The sequence below is a fragment of the Lactuca sativa genome, chromosome 9, assembly GCF_002870075.4.
Source record: "Lactuca sativa cultivar Salinas chromosome 9, Lsat_Salinas_v11, whole genome shotgun sequence".
NCBI classification, from domain to species: Eukaryota; Viridiplantae; Streptophyta; class Magnoliopsida; order Asterales; family Asteraceae; genus Lactuca; species Lactuca sativa.
Genome location: NC_056631.2, coordinates 15,881,700 through 15,903,572, shown reverse-complemented (window position 1 = coordinate 15,903,572; position 21,873 = coordinate 15,881,700). Strand labels below are relative to the sequence as shown.

Below are 21,873 nucleotides of genomic sequence, written 5' to 3'. Positions count from 1 at the left end.
ATGTGCTCATACAAACCCTAATGCTTGGATCTAGGTTTCTCTATTGCACATGCTTTGAATCCAAGACTAACAAACTTAGATCTAACAAATTACAAACTAAATTAGGGTTTATAGAATTACCTTTGATTGTTATATAGCAATAACAATCAATTCCTTACTTGGATTGGCCTTAGAAAGCTTAGTGCCTCAAGTGCTGCACCTCTAATGGAGTCACAAACACCATATACAACTTGGATGAAGAGGAGAAGAAGAGAGGCTGCCCAAAAATGGATGGAAACCCTAATGAAAGACTTGTCCACGTTTTTGGGGCATAGGGGCCCTTTATATACATGTAGGCTATTAGGGTTTACAACTAGGAAACCCTAATTTGACTGCTTAGGCCCTAAGCAGCCCATGGACTCCTTAAACATATCCCTTGGACGATTTCTAATGGGCTTCCCATAGAATTCGTCCAACCTATATATTATTAGGTGATCCTTAGCCCAATTATAATTATCTTATAATTACAACTTCAGTCCCCTAAGTTTAATTAATCTCTTTTAGCCACAAAATTAATTAACAATTAATTCTTGACTAATATTAATTAAACAATATGATTTCTCCTTTAATATATTATTCTCATAATATATTAATAAATCATATTTAAACCTTTCTCTCCTTAAATCATCCTACATATTGCTATGGTGAAGGCAACCCAAAAGGACCATGCTCATAATCGGGTCAAGTACATACCAAAATAGTTATGGACTTAGACACAAATCCAACAGTCTCCCACTTGGATAAGTCTAATAACTATTTTCCGTATGACTTCAGAACCTAATCAGCAATCGTAGCTTTCAAAAGCCGTTGTCAACTCTGATCTTATCAGATAGCGTGTCCTCTAGATAAGGGATTATATATTCCTCCATTCTCAAGATATCGTATAGACATAAGACATGAATTTTAATCATTCTCTCTATACTGTTTCCCGACTTCTGATTTATGACGACTGATAACAAACTACAATTGAACACATCAACTTAGTCCCGGCTTGGCCAAGCGCTTAGGTGTCATCATTAAATCATCGAGAGGCCTAATGATATCGCTTTTATCCCACTTTGGGTAAAAGGAATGGATAAACTTCGACTCAAATGCTCGCTTGCATTTATTGATCAAATCACACACAACAATAAGTTTTATAACACCAAGTTACTGGTGTGTTTACTTATTATCAATGTGCAACCAACCAACAAATAACAACTCACATGTCTCTGTTTCAAGAATATACAATATTATCGTCTCACTAATCACTTGTGATAAAAACCATGAAGTGATCCAAGTGAGCGTGGGTTTAATCCAATACTTTAATCTTATCAAAGCACTCATGAACTCTGCAGCAAACTTGTGCTATGTCTAAACACTTCGGACAATCTACAGACAGATTCATGACAATCTTCCTTCATACTTACTCCCAACGTATGACCGACTGTGGATGTTTGAATAACCTAGTTATTCTGGAAGTCAAAACATGCAAATTTAAACATAACAATAAAACTTAATCCTATATGGCCCCAAACTTGTGAGAGTAAATAAAACACTTCTATTTATCCACCATATTGATTACTCATTATTTATTATTTAATGTTTCGGATAATCAACTCATTACTTGAATTACAACAACAATTGTCCCATGCTCTAAGCATGCACACTTTGTTTCCTATGGTCCATGCTTTGTGAAATAGAACAATTGTAAACTTTTCCAATGATTCTTATTTCACAATTCCTCAATCCCCATGGTTAGTGTAAGAACACAAGGTTCTTTGCTACTATTAGAATATGCTAGATTCTAACATTTTACGCAACGATCCTTTCGTAAAGTCACAGCACAAAAGTCACCAAGACTTGGCTAATGAAATTACAAGGTACTCTATCAGAAATTGTTACAAGACAATTCCATAGACGTGAAGTCTCACATTCAAAGTACATTCCTTTGAACATCCTTCTTGCATAAAAGTTTCTAATCTAGACATAGATTCTTAATATCCAACTCCCAATATGGAAACATTTCCACATTTGCCATATGACAACTCATTCTTGATAGAATCTTATCTATTCATAATAATGTCGATATGGTCCATCCAATACCATACTTCCAACTACTCACAAACGACCAATCCTCAGCGAACTTTGGATCGTCCTTTGATAGTTGTTTAATAATTTTAGTCAAAATCCATTCTAGTCCTTTTTCCCTCTTAATGCGCTAGACATTTGAAAAATTTTAGTATGGTAAATTATTATAGCATTTGCAATCGATCCTATACCCGAAGTGTATGGGACACGATGCATAATGTCCTACATAAAGATATGATACTTTACCAATCTTTTGCCATAATATTTTATGTGTCATGTTCTCACAATTCGAACTATGAAGAGGGATGCCGTAATCATAATCGAAATTTTGAGAACACACAATGTATCCTTTGACTGAAAATGTTAAAATTTCTTAATCTAAGCTTTAGATTTTGAAACGAAATATAATATTCTCTCCCTTAATTATAGCAAAACAACTTTTCAACCCATGCAACTTTGCAAATGGAATCTTTGCTTTTCTATAATTAATATTGCTAACTTGCAATACTCGCCATAATAATCATACAATCATAACACTTATGCTCCCACTATCATGATGATTATTATAAGCATAACACTTATGCTCCCACTAGCTTTGACATGTATTCAGAAAACAAATAAGCTTCCAGAAAAACAATGCCTATTGAATTTCTGAAATTCATATTTTTAATACCAGATGCTTCGATAAGCCTTTATCTAGGCTTCTTAGCCTTATACACATTTGTCTTAGATAGCTCATATGTGTGTTTAAAACAATTCAGAACTTATGTTACTAAGTTCCAAATGTTGAAACTAATTGCCAAATCTCATAAATCGAACTATGGAAAGGGATGCCGTAACCATAATCGAATTTTGAGAATACAATTTTCACAATCGCTATCTTCTTAAAATCTCTTTTAGTGAAAGCATTTCCTCACAATCATTTTCATGAAGGAGGGAATCTTATGACACTTAGATTTTATGGTGTATGAGTTCCTATCCATGTGAATTTGCCAAAACCAAGGTTTGCGACAAATCCAAACTCATATGGACTGAACTTTCTTGATCTTGATTTCTTGCCTTATGGTAACACGAGTGCCCACCATGTCTTCCAAGTAGTTTAGTAACTTGTCCTTACATATCAATGTACTTTCCATCGACTAAGGCTCTAGTATGCATTCAAATGAGAACTCATAGAACTCACATACGCAATTAACTCAATTGGAATGGCACAGAAACAAAATTATGTCAGCACGATAGGTTGTAAACCTCAAGTCGTGTGCTAGTGATGATCGATAAGGTTTATTCTTGATTTGTTCTTGAAACCTTTCAAGACCATTAAGACTCCCACTGACTCCTTGACATATAAGATTCTCTTGTCAAGAAACATTTCTTGACAAACAAATGTTCAAGAGTTAGTGAAGCATTTATCAAGACAAAACACTTCACATAATTGGTCCTTGTTGGTCTTTGTCTTAGCCAAGACAGCACAACTTTCCAATTTCAAATGTGCAAGAATAAGAAAACTTTTCCAAATTCCACATTTGATGAGTGTTATAAACCTACTTAAGACTTTCCACTCAATGTCACAATCTTGACTCTAAGACTTGATATTGGAACGAAGTATGATTGACTTACTGATTTAACCATTTCTACAATACTTGATTCCTCTTCTTAGACATGCAAATGCACTAAGACTCACTTAGAGGATCAATTGAGATATGGTTCTTAATCATTAAGACTTCATCATAAAACACAAAAGGTACTCTCCCTTCTTCTTAGAATGGAGAAACTTTTATTCTTCTGCCTTCTTGATTCTTCTTATTCGTTCTGCTATTGATTGAAACTTTTTCAATCAACTCAGAATTACACTTAATCTTATAAATATAATCATATTTACTAAACTTTTAGTAAATCATGACGAATATCTTTGTCACTCTTGTGGTGGACTTGATCAACGCACAACCTTGTGTACTTGATCTCCTTGTCCTTCAATAGACACTTTGCCAAAGAATTAGTTTAAGTTTCCCAAATGTGAAAGTTTTTCATTCATCATACAATACATATTGCATGATTCCAAGTTTCTGTCCAATTGAAACTTGGGCGATGAAAAACTCTCCCTATTTGGTAAACTTTTGACATTTCCACAAATAACATAATTAAGAATCAAATCCATTATTGCTAATAATAGAAACATTCAAACATCAATTTTTCATACATGCCATTGCAAGGATAAATAAATAAGATAAAATCAAATTTCATTTTATTGCGGAATATTTTTGTCCTTACAATGCAATTTAATTGAAAAACTATGTTATTGCATATTTCTTAACAATCTATTCTAACTCCAAGTAGTAGCTCAAGAATCCATTCTTCAAGTAATGCGATCGAAATCCATTTCTTCATGATTAGATTCAGCTCACTTCTTTTCTCAAGCTTCCTCTCTTTTCTTCGATCCTACAAAACATCAAAATGTAATCTTATCACATCATGTATTAAGAATCTAGAATAGGAACTTAAAAGAGTTAGGTAATGGATTTTACCTGGAGTAGAGCCATACATCTTGACTCTCCCATCTCTTAGATCTTTCAAATAGTTAGGGCAGCTTCGTCTCCAATGCCTCTTCTCTTGGCAATAAAAGCAAATGGACTCCTTTGGCACAACACATCGGACAATCACAGACTTAGTTCTTTCTGGACTTCCAATGTTGTCAGTGTCCATTGAAGTTTGGGAGTTTGATTCACTAGACAAATTTGCTTGACCAGCATGCCAAATCATTGCTGATTCAGTAGCTATAAGCAAATAGGTGAGATCAATTAGGGTCACGTCGTGGTCCATCATATAGTACTCTCTAACGAACTCACTATATGATTTAGGAAGCGACTGAAGAACCCAGTCAACAGCCAACTCGCTTGAAATCTCGACACCCAACATGATTAACCTATCTATGTGTGACTTCATCTCTAAGACGTGTGCACACACAGGTTTCCCATCTTCGTGTTTACTTGCCAAAAGGGCTTGAGTGAGCTTGAACTTTTCAAGCCTTTGAACTTGTGGGTCAGGGAGAATAATTGGAGGAGGTGGAGGAAGTGAAGCACGACTCTCATTTCCTTGATCGTATCTCGGAACGTCATCTTCATTTGGAAAGCTTGTTCCAAAGGATTTGGGAAGACCATTGTAAGATGTAGACATCTACAAAACGGGAGAAAATTCAAGTTAAGTTGATTAGAATTCTTGATGTAACACCCAAATGAAACATCAAGCTAGGATCCAACACAATACTCTACAACCTAGAAGAGGGATGTCGTAATCTAGTTGCAGAATATTTGAAGGTAGGTAAATGACGATTTACCAATTTCCACCATGAAAAACGAAAAGGAAGATTAAGTTTTAAATGAATTGAAACTCCTAGATCTTTTGAGATTCATTGAACTTTTCAATGGCATGTTTAATCTCGATTATGCCCTACTATTTGTGACTGGGATGCCGAGGATCACAAACAAGGTGTGAATAACCATACGAATCACGTGGTGCACCCAATGCTACAATCACCTAATCAATGTGCCGGTTAGCCACACACGCTCCATTGATCTATGATAAGCATCGAGCCACCCTTCGCCACCAATGTCATCCCCAAATTAGTGTGTCGGTTAACCACACACGCTCCACTAACGTTTGACAAGGGTACGAAGTGTAATTCCATGGGTTAGCATACAATTTCACATTTTTCCTAAAGTAACTATGATTTGGGAATTTGTAAAAGCATTTAGTTACTTTGTACTTCATTATACTTATAATGGAAGGTTTCTGTCCTATCCTACCCGTTCGGCTAACGACCCTCCACTAGTAAAGAGTGCGGTTGGTAAGAGTGGATACCCATTCAATCGTCATTTTATAGGCAATTTCCTTAAACACCCCTTATAGACCAGCTTCGTGAATGAGGCCTACTAACGGTAAGACTGACTGTTTACTCATACACATATATAATATTAGACTTTTAATGTTATATATAGTATAGGGTGTATTTTACACTTTTAAAATACTAGATGGTTTAACTTAGTAAATTACACTTTTAATTTAATTAAATGTAAACCAAAAACTTTATGGGTTTATTAAATCACTTTTAATTATACACTTTAATTAATTAATAAAACCATAAGGGTGTGATTTGAACCTTTTCAAAATACTAGGGTTTTAGAATTTAACATTTCAAAAATTAAACTTTTAATCAAATTTTAAATTCCAAAACTTGAGGGCAAGTTTTGAAACATTTCAAAACATTAGGGATCAAACAACAAATAATTTAAATTAAACAATTAATTTTACAATTATCTATATTTGACCTAATCTTATCTTAGTCACTAGATAATTACCAAATAATTTGAAATAATCCATATTTATCATATAAATAACCAATATTTAAAAGATTTGAAGTTATCTATTGTTTTGGCAAGGATAATCACTAATTTAAGATAAAAATCGGATTTTAACTTCAAAAAACGAATTAGGCATCAAATCCAAGACAAAACAGCAGCAAAAACCCGAAATTCCCTCTGTCTGACCCCTGGACTCGCCGAGTCAGGGACAGACTCGCCGAGTTCATCCACTGACTCGCCGAGTCAGGTCGGGCAGAGGCCAAAAATCGATTTTTCAGTAAATAAAACAGTCAAGCATCACATACAACTGAAACCAATCAAGGCTCTGATACCACTGATGGATTTTAGGCATAAGAACAATCCTATGTGCTCATACAAACCCTAATGCTTGGATCTAGGTTTCTCTATTGCACATGCTTTGAATCCAAGACTAACAAACTTAGATCTAACAAATTACAAACTAAATTAGGGTTTATAGAATTACCTTTGATTGTTATATAGCAATAACAATCAATTCCTTACTTGGATTGGCCTTAGAAAGCTTAGTGCCTCAAGTGCTGCACCTCTAATGGAGTCACAAACACCATATACAACTTGGATGAAGAGGAGAAGAATAGAGGCTGCCCAAAAACGGCTGGAAACCCTAATGAAAGACTTGTCCACGTTTTTGGGGCATAGGGGCCCTTTGTATACATGTAGGCTATTAGGGTTTACAACTAGGAAACCCTAATTTGACTGCTTAGGCCCTAAGCAGCCCATGGACTCCTTAAACATATCCCTTGGACGATTTCTAATGGGCTTCCCATAGAATTCGTCCAACCTATATATTATTAGGTGATCCTTAGCCCAATTATAATTATCTTATAATTACAACTTCAGTCCCCTAAGTTTAATTAATCTCTTTTAGCCACAAAATTAATTAACAATTAATTATTGACTAATATTAATTAAACAATATGATTTCTCCTTTAATATATTATTCTCATAATATATTAATAAATCATATTTAAACCTTTCTCTCCTTAAATCATCCTACATATTGCTATGGTGAAGGCAACCCAAAAGGACCATGCTCATAATCGGGTCAAGTACATACCAAAATAGTTATGGACTTAGACACTAATCCAACAATATGTGCACATGTTTGAGCAGTAGTAGAGAGTATTCCATCCCGGTAGGATGATAGGGCCTTGTTATGTCGTTTTTGTAGAATGTTATGTGATTATTTAATAAGTGCACATGTTTGCTAGTATGTGGGCATTCCAACCCGATGGTTGTGGGCCGAGAGTATTCCATCTCGGTACGATGATAGGACTCATAGTAGGTGGGCATTCCAACCTGATGGTTATGGGCCAGGAGTATTCCATCCCGGTAGGATGATTGGACTCATAGTAGGTGGGCATTCCAACCCGATGGTTGAGGGCCTAGGGTATTCCATCCCGAGGGATGATTGGACCCATAGTAGTTATTATATGTATAGGTGTGTAGGCATTCCAACCCGATGGTTGTGGGTCGAGAGTATTCCATCCCGCGGATGATTGGACTCGTAGTACGTTGGCATTCCAACCCGATGGTTGAGGCTTGGGGTATTCCAACCCGACGGTTGATTGGACCCATAATATGTTGTTCATTGTTGTATGTGTATGCTTATGTGTGTATGGGTATTTTGGGGGAACTCACTAAGCTTTCGGGCTTACAGTTTCAGGTACATCAAGAGATCGTGGCAAGGCAAAGGCGTGATCGTACCGCTTCTCATATTTCATGATTTTGTGATTTGGTTATAAGGATACTCGGATGTTTAAACTATTTTGAAAACAAGTTGTAATAACTTAATGGTCTTTGAATGGATTAAAATGTTTTAAATTGGCGTAAATTTTATGATTGTTACAGTAACACCTTTAGATTTCACTATTTTTGTATCAACCTCATGATTTTGTATCTTACGACAAATGATGAGGATATCGAACAATTAAGTAAGTTATACATAACAAACCCTCATCTATTTAAACTTGATTGTATAGCCATGTAAGCAAAATGGTATAAACATGTACATATGTTTACATAAATGAATGTATTGATCTTTAATAAATGTTGTATAAAGCTAGTTTCAACCACATACTATCGCAAGCAATGTATGGGATTAGTGAGGTGTTATCAAATGTGCTTGTTTCCTACGCACATTTAAATAGTCTTTGACCAAACTCCATTGTGGAAAAACTGTGACATTAGCGATGTACATTTATGAAATTTGATTGTTTTTCATGTGCTACTAAACTGTAACACCGTAAATTTTCAAACAAATTTTTCATTTCAAAATAAGTTATTTTCATTCAAAACAAGGCATAAACATTTCAAGTGTCATGTCAAAATACAAATCATCTGAATCCCAAGATCACAAAACATCTATCAGTGTGTACAGATCACGCCGGCGCCTTCCCACGGTCCTCGCTAGTACCTGAAACACATACATAACAACTGTAAGCATAAATGCTTAGTGAGTTCCCCAATATACAACTTACGCACATACGCCTTTCCAGGCCCTGACCTTCCGGTCCATGTGTCTCAGGGGACTTCCGTCCCTGCTGGGTAAACCTTCCGGTCCTACCCACGCCGACCTTCCGGTCCACAACACAACGCCTTCCGGCCCATAACATAATCGCCTTCCGGCCCATAACATAATGCCTTCCGGCCCACATAACATACATAGCACGTATAACAATTAACTTATCACATATAGCACATATATCTCATATCATATCCGACCTTCCGGTCACACAGTCAAACCCTTCCGGGTACAGTATAGTGAGAAGACTAACCTCGTGAATGTCGAAAGCTAGCAAATCCCGAAGTCACTCGTACTCGATCCACCGAGCTACAATCTCCCTATAACATCATACATCTCTTATTAACACTTTTATCTTCTAAGTTTGACTATCCCTAAGAGGTCAAACATAGGTCAAATCTGGTCAACGGTCAACTTGACCTGACTCGGCAAGTGCTAGGGCGACTCGGCGAGTCTAGACGTCCTCACTAATTCTCTAAGATTCCCTTTCTACTCGTCGAGTATCCTCCTTGACTCGACGAGTTTCTCCTGGAAGAATCGCGGGGCCACCCCGACTCAACTCGCCGAGTCTGAAGAACAACTCGACGAGTCCCAGTTAATCTTCAAGCTACTCGCCGAGTCTATTCATCGGACTCGGCGAGTCCATGCCATGCAACCGCTCAAACTGCTTTCTAAGGTCAGAACTACTCCGATCATTCATAGGTCTGGCCTTCCTAGACTGAGTCATCACGTAAGGTCCTCATTTCGGTGCTCATAATACACCCCATGACTCATAATTTACATTTTGACCTAAGGCATAAGGATTCCAATCCAAAACCTCCATTGATTCCCGAAATGCTCAGGCATGGGACATTCTGGACTTCCAAAGATCCCAATACAGGGTTCCAATCGTTTGGGGGACTAAGGTAACACTCAATCTAGCCACAAAAGGGTTCAATAAACCCTAAATCCATATACACATCAACATAGAAGGATGCAGCTCGAAATATTACCTGAATAACGTGCTCTCTGTGTCCCCAATCCTCAGAACGTGGCTTCCCTTGTTGTTCCCTTAACCAAGCCTCCTCTTCCTTGCAAAACAACACTTCCAAAATCAACAATGGTCTTCTACCTTGCTCCAGATGCTCACAATCGAATTAGGGTTTCTCTCAGAGGACTAGGGTGAACAATGACGGCCATAAGGTCCCTCATATACGTCCCAAACCTGAATGGTTAGGGTTTTCGCTAAACAGCGCAGACTCGCCGAGTCCATATCCGGACTCGTCGAGTCCAGTCGTGAACCCGCGACCAGATCCGCGATCCTACTCGGCGAGTCTAGGCTCCAACTCGCCGAGTCCCCTCTTAAAACACCCAAAATCATAAATATAACGATACCTGAAATTCCGGGCTGTTACAACTCTCCCCCACTAGGACTAGACTTCGCCCTCGAAGTCTCACTCTGAAAATAGCTCCGGATGTTGCTCCCGCATCTCACGCTCCGGCTCCCAAGTCATTTCCGATCCCTTCCGGTGTTGCCACTGAACCAACACCAAAGGTATCTCCTTGTTCCTCAGAACCTTGATCTTCCGATCCCTGATGGCCACTGGTCTCTCGGCATAATTCAGGCTCGCATCCACCTGAATATCCTCTAATGGAACCACTGCCGAATCATCGGCTATACACTTCCTCAATTGCGACACATGAAAAGTGTCATGGATCTACCCCAACTCTGCTGGCAACTCCAAACGATAGGCTACCCGGCCTATCCTTGCAATCACACGAAATGGCCCAATATACCGGGGTCCCAACTTGCCCCTCTTCCTGAATCGAATCACTCTTTTCCAAGGAGAGACCTTCAGGAGAACGAAGTCACCGACTTGAAACTCAAGCTCGGATCGGCGTTTGTCTGCATAACTCTTCTGTCGGCTCTGGGCGGTCAATAACCTCTGTCTAACCTGCTGAATCTACTCTGTCGTCTGAAGCACGATCTCTGTACTGCCCATCACTCTCTGCCCCACCTCTCCCCAGCAAATGGGAGTCCGACACCTCCTACCATAAACAGCTCAAAGGGTGGCATACCAATGCTCGAATGATGACTGTTGTTGTAGGAAAACTCTGCCAAGGGTAAATACGCATCCCAGCTACCCCCGAAATCTAACACACACGCTCGAAGCATGTCCTCCAGCGTCTGAATCGTTCGCTCGCTCTGACCGTCTGTCTGGGGATGGTATGCGGTACTAAAATGCAATTTAGTACCCAGCTCCTCATGGAATTTCTTCCAGAATTTGGAAGTGAAGCGCACATCATGTTCTGAAACAATCGAGATCGGCACCCCATGCCGAGATACCACTTCTCTCACATATATCTCCACCAACTTCTCCGCTGAAGAACTCTCACTGATAGCAAGGAAGTGAGCGCTCTTCGTCAACCTATCCACAATCACCCAAATTGCATCGACTCCTCTGACAGTTCTCGGCAATTTGGTGATGAAATCCATAGTGATCTGTTCCCACTTCCACTCGGGAACCTCCAATGGCTGCAACTTGCCATGCGGTCTCTGGTGCTTGGCCTTAACCTTACAGCAGGTCAAGCACCTCTCCACGAACCATGCGACGTCCCTCTTCATACAGGGCCACCAATACTCTTTCCTCAAATCCAAATACATCTTCGTAGCCCCGGGATGGATCGAGAATTTCGATCGATGAGCCTCTTCCATCAAAGTAATACGCGTACCACCCACGAACGGTACCCAAATCCGACCCTGAAACGTCATAAGCCCTTGTCCATCCGTAACGAACTCTGAAACCAAACCGACAACCCGCTCTCTCTTCTGCATCTCTGGTTGCACAGCCTCGGCCTGTGCCCCACGAATAGCATCCAATACTGGAGCTATTACAGTCAATCTCAAACATACATCTCGCAGTGGGTGCTCTCCGCCCTGCGGCTCAATGCATCGGCTACCACATTAGCCTTGCCTGGGTGGTACAGGATCTCACAATCATAATCCTTGACCACATCCAACCACCTCCTCTGACTCATATTTAGGTTGGGTTGATCCATCAAATACTTCAAGCTCTTATGGTCCGTGTATATCGTACATCGAACCCCATACAAGTAGTGACGCCAGATCTTGAGAGCGAACACTACTGCCCCCAACTCTAAATCATGCGTGGGATATCTCGCCTCATGAGGCTTCAGCTGCCTCGACGCATAAGCTATCACATGACCCCTCTGCATCAACACTGCACCCAGCCCCGAAATCGATGCATCGCAATATACTACAAAATCCTTCATCCCTTCCGGGAGAGCTAATACCGGAGCTTCGCACAACCTTTGGCGAAGTGTCTCAAAGGAGGTCTGCTGCTCGGGTCCCCATGAGAATGCAACCCCCTTTCGGGTCATTCGAGCGGGTCAACTTATTCCAATGCACAAACTCCTTCTACCCGCTTCATGTTTCCATTGTCAATTCATTGAAGCTTCATTACCCCCCATCTCTATCATGTCTTGAGAGATCTATGAAAAGCATGTCAGATAAACTTTAGATGTTATGCGGATGTTATTATACCTTTATGGATCCTACTTTCCCAAACGGTTCTCATATACACTATGCAATTCATTATTAAGTGTCGAACTAATCAATACACGATGCAATCTTGGCTTTGTTGTTGTCACAGTCTTTCCAAACCCTACGATATCTCTAGTTATCTCAAACAACCAAACATAATCTTTTACTTCTTAAATTTGACCATTAGTGTTAACTTACTTCTGTTACTGTTGCTCTAGAGAAAAAATAGTAGTTGAAATTGATTACCCATATTTGTTCTGTTATATTGAATGCAATTTTACTTTAGCTATGTTATATATAAGGCCTTATAAATCGCAATTGATTACATGTTTTCATATTACATTTTTTCAATCAGATAGGAGTCTCTATATACAACTGTACCTTTGATGACACCTCTAGACCGACTTTCATGAATAGCATCATATTCATCCATTTTTAATATGGCTTTACGTCGTCAATCTCTTTTAAGATTTCATTACATTGGTAATATTGAGCATGCCAATGAAGAAATCAAACATGGCATTTGAAGTTCAACTTTTTCTAATTCAAGATAGCCATAAAATACGACACCAAATATTAAGTGATTTTATATAACAGCCAAGCTGTCACACTTCAAAGGAACTGGTTGAAGATTAGGAACTTGTAGATCATGAAAAAGTCTTGTTAACCATGCTAATTCAGCACATACGCGCCTCATTGATCTGTACTCTGCTTCAGCTGATGACAAAGAAATGGTAACCTGCTTCTTTGACTTCCAAGAAATAGGAGTACCTCCAAAAAGAACAAAGAAACCACTAACTGATCTACGAGTTGTTGGACAGGAAGCCCAATCAGAGTCACAATATGCCTCAATATTGAATGTTGGCTTGTTATTGAAATATAATCCTTGATGAATAGTTCCTTTGAGATATTATAGAACATGTAAAACAACTTGAAAGTGACTTTGGGCAGGTTTTTGATTAAACTGACTGAGATACTGAACTGTGAAAAATAAATCTGGCCTTGTATGTAAAAGGTAATTAAGCTTTCCCACAAGTTGTCTATATTGTGCAACATCTTCTAGTAATTATTCTTTATGAGAATGTCCATTAAACTTTGAAGGCAATGGTGTGGCAGCAGGAACACAATCACTCATGGAATATAAAGCAAGAAGTTCTTTAATAAACTTTTGTTGGTGAACAACTATACCAGAAGAAATGTGATTAAATTCTAAGCCAAGAAAATAACCAATGTTGCCAAGATCTTTTATCTTAAAAGTATCATCTAAAAACTTCTTAAGGGCTGCAATTTCTTCTGAATCATTGCCAGTGATTATAATATCATCAACGTAGACAGCAACAATTATAATGAGATCATTAGTATGCTTGAGGAAAAGTGAATGATCATTTTGAGAGTGTTTATACCCTTTAGTATATAAGGCAGAAGAGAGTTTGGCATACCACTGACGCAAAGCTTGTTTCAAGCCATAAAGAGACTTGTTTCACTTGCAAACTAATGTAGAATAGCCAACGTCTAAACCAGGAGGAATCTTCATGTAAACCTCTTCATGAAGCTCTCCGTGAAGGAAAACATTGTTCACATCAAATTGTTGTATTGGCCACCCTCTTTTGACAACAACAGAAATAAGACACCTGATAGTGGTAAACTTCACAACAGGAGAAAATGTCTCATGATAATCTATCCCTTCCTTTTGTGTAAAACCTTTAGCAACTAATCGTGCCTTGTATCGTTCTATAGTGCCATCAGCCTTGTACTTAAGCTTGTAAACCCATTTGCAGGATATAGGACATTTACCCTTAGGAAGTTTAACAATAGTCCAAGTATTATTATGAGGTAATGCTGTTAATTCCTTTTGCATAGCATCCTCCCAATTAGGATTTCCTTTTGCTTGATTGTAAAACACAGGCTCAGTCTCATAAGAAGTTGCATTGAATGCAAGGGTAAAACAGTCATTTGATGGAATAGAATAATTTGATGTATTCTGAAGGATACAAAGATTAGTGATAGTATGAGAACAATCACTAGTATCAGATGAAGCAAGATTACAAATGAAATCCTTGAGATAAGATAGAGGATGCGTTGTTCTGACAGGTCTGTTATTATGAGCTGGATTTTGTGCTTGTGCATTATGGTTTGGGGCATGTAAAACTTCATCAACTTCAAAAGAAGACTCAATAATGACAGGAGTGGTAATTGTTTCTGTTAAGACAGTTGGGTCTTCAACACAAGCATTAGGCATATATGTAGGTGATGAAGTTGATGGTTGCGGGGAATGGAGTGAATGTAAAGGGAATATATGCTCAAAGAACTTAATATCCCTAGTAACAAAATTTTGTTTACTTTCAATATTCATCACTTTGTAAGCCTTTTGAGAAGAAGGGTATCCAATAAAAATACAAGCTTGAGATCGGGGCATGAACTTGTCCCTTCCTACTTCAGAAGTGGCAACAAAACATAAACAACCAAAGGATCTTAAATGATTAAGATCTGGTTTCATTCCATGTAATATTTCAAAAGGATACTTCAAATCAAGAACTTTAGTTGGCATTCTGTTTATAAGATAAACAACTGTTTTCACACATTCCCCCCAATACTTTGTGCTTAAGCCTGCTTGAAAATATAATGCTTGTGCAATCTCAAGAATGTGTTTATGCTTTCTTTCCACAATTCCATTATGTTGTGGAGTATAAGAAGTTGATTTTTGATGAATGATTCCTTGAGAAGAATAGAATTCTATGCCTTCATTACTACTTCCCAACTCATAGGCATTATCATACCTGATCACTTTTATTTTCTTTGAAAATTGAGTTTGGACAAACTTGACAAAATCCTTGATAAGAGTTAAGGCATAACTCTTATTGTTAAGAAGATGTATCCAATTATTTCTACTGTAATCATCCAAAATTGTTAAGAACAATTTATGTCCATCATGAGAAGGATGTTTATAAGGACCCCATAGATCAACATGAACTAAGTCAAAAATGCCCTTGGATTTGGAATGGCTTAAAGGAAAAGGCAAACGAGATTATTTGGCCTTGGAACAGATTAAACAAGGGGAATCATTATGATAATCAGAATGAACGAGAGAAAGATTCTTTAAAGTTTCAATTGAAGTATGACCAAAACGATTGTGCCAAAGTATTACATCATAATTGGAATTACACTTATTTGAACAAAAAGATTGTTTGAATATAGAGAAACTGAAAGACAAACTAGACTTAAGAGAATGATGATGAAAAACATATAGATCATTGATGCGATTCCCTGAGATTCCAAGTGCAATTTTACTCTTCATCAAAGGGTCCTGCATCAAACAATATCTATCAGTGAACATGAAGAAGGTTTGAAGTTAAGATGCAAGTTGAGAAACAGATACAAGATTGTATTTGAATCTTGGAACATATAATACTTTGTGAAGGAAAATGGAATCATGTATTGTAACATCACCATAAAATTCAAGAGATGCATCATGTCCATCAGGCAATCCAATCATGTGAGGTTGATGTAACTTATGAAAAGTAGAGAAAAGTTCTTTATTAGAACACATGTGATCAGTGGCTCCGGTATCAACAATCCATGATAAATAAGGTTGTAAAAGATTTGATGACTTGTAAACATTTGCTGCAAAATGTTTAAAAGAAAACGATTTACCTTCCTTTTCCATAGCATCAAGTTTCATAGAGGTATTTGCTTGACTCATAGAGGAAGATGCAATGTTGCTAGCATTGAATAGTTGAAGAAGATGGTTGTATTGCTCTTCAGTAATACCAATATCTTATTTAGTAGCAACATTCTGAGCCATAGATTTAGGTTCTTCTTTCTTGCCTTTTGTGAACTTAAAATTGGAAGGAAAACCGATTATCCTGTAACATTGAGACTTTGTATGGCCAGACTTCTTGCAATGATTACAAATCAATTGCTTCTTGTTGATTTGAACATCAGATAAAGCATGCATGGCTATAGAATCAAGGTTAATCTGAGAATTATTAGTTATACCTCTTTGTTGTTCTTCTTGAATGATCAAAGAGTACGCAGTTGAGACGCTAGGAAGAGGTTTCATCATCAGTATTTGGCCACGAAGTATCTTGTAACTATCATTCAAACCCATCAATAGTTGTATTAGACGCTGTTCTTCAAGGAATTTGGGAATAGCAGCAGCAGATTCACAGGAGCATGGAGGAAATTTTTGAACGATGCGAAGCTCATCCCAAACCTTTGTCAATTTGGTAAAGTATGATGAAAAATTTTCAGATCCTTGAGACAACGAAAAAATTTGTTGCTGAATTTGATAAAGAAGAGCTCCATTTGATTGTTCGTAACGTTGATTGAGTTCATTCCAGATCTCATATGCAGTTTGTAAGAATAGAACGCTTTCAGCAATATTTTTGGACAACGAGTTGAGAAGCCAAATAATTACCATGGAATTAGCTCTGTACCAATTAGGATAATTAGGTGAAGAAGTGAGAGGTTTTGAAATAGTTCCATCAACGAACCCCAATTTGTTCTTTGCGGATAAAGAAATGATTATGGATCGTTTCCATGAGTTGAATCCATTTCCATCGAATGGAGTAGTAACAAGTAAGAAATTGGGGTTATCAGATGATCCTATGAAGTAAGGGCTTGAATGATCAATGGACAAATTAGATGAACTAGAAGAATTAGATTGTGATCCAGCCATTGAAGAAACAAACAAAAAAAATAGAGTATATGAAAAATTGAATCAAAAGATGAAGAATCGGATCATGTAGCTCTAATACCATGTTATCAAGATTGAATTGAAAGAATAGAATGAGTTGCAAAATGATCTGTATTCATTAATTGATCAATTGACATAATGACTCATCATATATACAAGAAGGAAAGAAGCTTAACAAATTAACTGTTGCTAACGACCTAACTAACAAAAATCAAACTAAATTACTAAAATGCCCTTGGTTAGTTCTAACAAATCTTCCCCTAACATATTTGATAGTATGTATCTTGCTGCAAAAATTAAAATAGAATAATACAATCTAAAACAAGAAAATTACAAAGAGAACTAAACTAGCAATTTGGTTTATTTAGATATAGTACCAAATTGATCTATCAATCATTAAAAAAAAATAGCATATCACAAAGTATGTTCAGAATTTAACGACACTATGGGCGTGTTTGGCACGAAGCTTTTGGAAGCGTTTGGGAGCTTCTAGCTTTTAGCTTTTGACAAAACGCTCTAGTTTAAACAAAAAGCTTCGTTTGGCAGTACGAGCATTTAGCTCTTAGTTTTAACAAAACGCTCCGATTCTGATTCTAAAAGCTACTTCATGTAGCTTTTAACAAAACGCTCCGGAGCTTTTGAAATCAATTTCCATAATTACCCGTAAAAATATATTTATATATTTTTTTATTTTTAGTCAATTGTCCTTTTATGTAATTTTATATATTTCAAAAGCTTCCAGCTACTTTTACCAAACATTCATATAACAAATAAAAGCTACAGTTTCCCGTTACCAGCTACCAGCTACACACTACCAACTAACCGCTACCCGCTTCCAGCTAAGAACTACTTTTGCCAAACACGCCCTACGTAGCCCAAGTGGGGTATGGACCCACTTGAATATGATGCTTATCAAAAATTCATATGCAACTAAAAAAAAAAAGACAATTACATGATGTGGTAGGTATTCACGATACAATACATTGATAAAAAGTTGTAAACTAGCATTTTGGTTTTTGGAATGCATTAATACTTATTTGGTTTGAGAAGAAGATCAAAATGGTGATAGTTTTCATCTTTTTGTTTAGTTTTCTGAATTGCTTTAAAATATCAATATTAAGTTCTCTAACCTCGTCACTTCAACCTAAGTGAAACAAGGAGTTAAAATGGTGTCCCAACTCCCAAATACTTGTACAAGACATGTATGTTTTGTTTTTGAAGATACTAGGGAACAAAATTAAAGTATCAAATCTAGAATTCTCTCCTCCTACTAAAAGGTCATGATCTGGATTCTTGTGATCATACTCATAGCTCACTGTTGTTATTGGTGTCTCCTCCATCTGATCCTTTATCATTGACAGCAATAAGCTCCGTATCAAATATAAGTGTAGCCCCACCTGTGTATCAAAAATTAATTTCTTCAATTTATTAATATCTTTCCCCATTAAATTAAAACACATTTTCCCTATAAAATAAATATAAATATGCTCATTACGTACCTGGGATAGTAGGTGGTGAACCCTGGTCTCCATAACCCAGCTTTGAAGGTATCTTCAACTTACGCTTCTCCCCAACACACATTCCCAATAGTCCCTGATCCCATCCTGGAATACACTATTTTTGTTAACTTCCATAATATATACTATAAGAATTGAATTTCACAACAATCAAATTGGGTCATATCATATGGTTTTATACCTTTTATCACCTGACCAGTACCAAGTTCGAATTCAATTGGGTCACCCCTTTCAAAGCTGGAATCGAAAACAGTTCCATCAGTAAGTTTCCCCTGCAAAACCAGAGCTTAAAGAATGTTCAAAGATATACATACAAATACAATCATTCATTAAGTGATACAGAAAACTGAGATAATAACTCAGAGAAGAGGGGGGATGGGATGGGATGGGATGGGATGGAGAAAGAAAGGAAATAGCTATGTAGATGTATCAACTAACTCACCCGATAATGAACTTTCACCCTATCACCTTTGTGTGCTTGGATTTCACAAGATGCTGGTTTGAACTGCAACAACAACAACAACAACAACAAAAATGGAGGTTCAGGGTGGGTGGTCGATACTGTTCATGTAAATGATGGTCAGCACAGCTGATTTTAGCTCTTTAAAATCATTAAACATCAAGAAAGAATAAGAAATGGAAAGTATCAACATGAAAGTGAAAATCAAATTCAATAAGCTAACTACATTACTCTCTCTATATACATGCTTTCACTGTGTAACCAATTATCAGATCAAATGCATTGCACATAAGACACCTCCTAATTGGGAAAGCTAAGACATCTTTAGCTACTATACTAACAGCAGATCAACTCAAAACCTCACTACAATTCCGTGAAGATATCTTAAGCATTTCTTTTTCTTTTTCTACCACAAAGAGAAGAGAAAGCAATAGAATGAACTAAAACACAGATCCTACCAATTTTTACATAATAAGCAGACTAAACTACGATCGGGAAACAGAAGTGGATAATTCGCAGTGCAATCATAACTCCTTGTAAATAAATTAAATAATGCACAATTGTTATCTCACACACTTAAGCCGGATCAAGGGATTATAGGTGATAATAATAAGACTGAGCTACCGGAATTTTACCTTGACGCCGATCTGTAACTCCGTGACATCACCGGACTTCTTTGCCGAAACTGTGAGATATTACGAAGAAGATCAACTCGTCATTCGATTTCCACAATCGAACCATAACAAGTGATTTAAAATATGATAAATAATGAACTAAACCATTTCGAAACAGCTTTCATTAGTCTTCACTGAAACTCACCAAGTGTGGCGGCAATTAGCAGAAGCAACACAGAGCATCCCTTCATTGCAGAGGTCAGACTCAAATTCGCCATTTTTGCGTTTCGACCGAACCGCCCTTACGTTTTGTTGCTTCAGTGGGAGGCCTGATGACGCGGGTCATCCAATCATGTATTGCCACGTCATACGTGAGATCCTAAGGTTTAGATTACTGACAGAATTTCACCTTCAAGCTTCAGCAAAGAAAAAGATACCGATCTTGGACGTCCCTATATTTCACGTATTTAACAGTTTGAGTCCTTAAGCTTCCATATTTCGTCTTAAACATCCGTGGACATCATTTCAAAATGGTAGTTTTGGATTTCGTTAAGCATGAACAACTTTTAGACTTAAGCATTTATACCCTCTAAGTTTTAAAACTAAAAATATTGCTTCAATTTCGTTAAGCATATAGATACTAAAAGAGATTTACATGTATGGTTATGCAAGATGATGAATAAAGAGCTTATCTCATATATAGTTTTTTTGAAACCTAAAAAATATAAATTCTGATGTTGACATAATCGATCATTCTTACGTTTTTAATTTCTTTGGGTACCCAAACCACAAAAAAAGTGACAAATTGTATGACCCATAACAAAATATTATTCTTCAAAATACTATCAATTATTCAATAGTTGTCTCATTGTTGTTAGCATTATGTATTTTAAAACCCTTGTTTATCATGTTGATCAATGAAAAAAAAAGTAAGCTAAACTCGAACCAAACTCACAATCAAATTAAAGAGGCTAAAATGGACCTCAATAGAATAGTTTTATTGCTTTAAATAGAAGTTGTACGACGGGTGCTTATAAGAACTCAAATTACCATACAAATTAATTAAAGAGTTCTATAAACACATGATGGCTTCCTAAATATTGCAAAATCAAAAAACTTAATGGACAATTATTTGAAAGGACACTTTCTAGAAAAAATCTATTTGTTATCTTCTTAGAAATATAAAGTGTATTCTAAACTAGAAGCTAAGCTATCATTTCATTATGATAAGGTAGTGATTAACAAAAACAAAAAACAAACTACACAACATGCATACATTTAGAGTATGAGAAAAAAAAACATAAAAATTTATGTTGTTCACATGATCATTAATTATAATTATGTTATGTGCACGACCAAATTAGGAATAGCTTATTGATAATATTGTCATGCTTTATTTTGAGTTAAAAATGAATGGAAAGAAGAGTAATGGACGGGAAAAAAATACATGTATTTTTGTTGTGTTCTTGAGTTAAAGGGAAATAGAAATAATATTGTGTTCTTAAGTTGAAAAGAGAGGGAAATAAATCAACATTTTTATATTTTTTTCCCCTTCATTTGAAAGAAATGAGAGTTATTCAAGAACATGTCGCTAGGACTCACAAACACATGTTATCTACACATATAGAGATTTCAGACCTAAAAATGTATCTAGGTGAAGCCTGTGATCCTATTTTTTGTTCATGAGATAACTCTCTACCCAATAAGGGTCAACCCTTTACCTTGCCGACTCTATTGGGATGCACCTTTGTACGCCTTGATGTTTATGTATCTTTGACAATCATCATATTACATAATTTAAAAGGTTAGACAATTATATGAAAGAATTTCAATAATTAATTTGCAAAATACAAAAAGATGTTTTTTTTGTATGAGAACGTTTACTTTTTGTTTTCAATTTAAAAAACAAGTGAAGAAAAAGCAATGGAACAGAAGAAATGGAAAAAAAAAAAGGAAAAAGAATGGAATGGAAAAGTAAGAATCCATCTCATTTAGACTATATTTAGACGGATAGT

The 21,873-nt window shown here is 36.8% G+C and overlaps 1 protein-coding gene across 1 annotated transcript; it reads right to left on the bottom strand.

Annotated features, from left to right (window-relative positions):
* Window positions 1-18,327: 18,327 nt before the first annotated feature.
* LOC111885540 (peptidyl-prolyl cis-trans isomerase FKBP15-1) lies at window positions 18,328-20,208 on the bottom strand. The gene is made up of 6 exons (XM_023881791.3): window positions 20,064-20,208; window positions 19,880-19,929; window positions 19,227-19,289; window positions 18,966-19,056; window positions 18,767-18,871; window positions 18,328-18,664 (listed from the first exon to the last, which is right to left on the bottom strand). Exons 1-6 carry the CDS (start codon window positions 20,134-20,136, stop codon window positions 18,573-18,575), a joined length of 474 nt encoding a protein of 157 aa, XP_023737559.1. The 5' UTR covers window positions 20,137-20,208; the 3' UTR covers window positions 18,328-18,572.
* Between the last annotated feature and the right edge of the window lie 1,665 nt (window positions 20,209-21,873).

Bases quoted from the DNA above. Each gene is read 5' to 3' on its own strand.
- LOC111885540 (XM_023881791.3), bottom strand. From the start codon at position 20,136: ATGGCGAATTTGAGTCTGACCTCTGCAATGAAGGGATGCTCTGTGTTG. The intron at 19,930-20,063 runs GTGAGTTTCAGT...AATATCTCACAG, and splicing joins GCTAATTGCCGCCACACTTG to TTTCGGCAAAGAAGTCCGGT. The intron at 18,665-18,766 runs GTACGTAATGAG...TTTGATACACAG, and splicing joins TTCACCACCTACTATCCCAG to GTGGGGCTACACTTATATTT.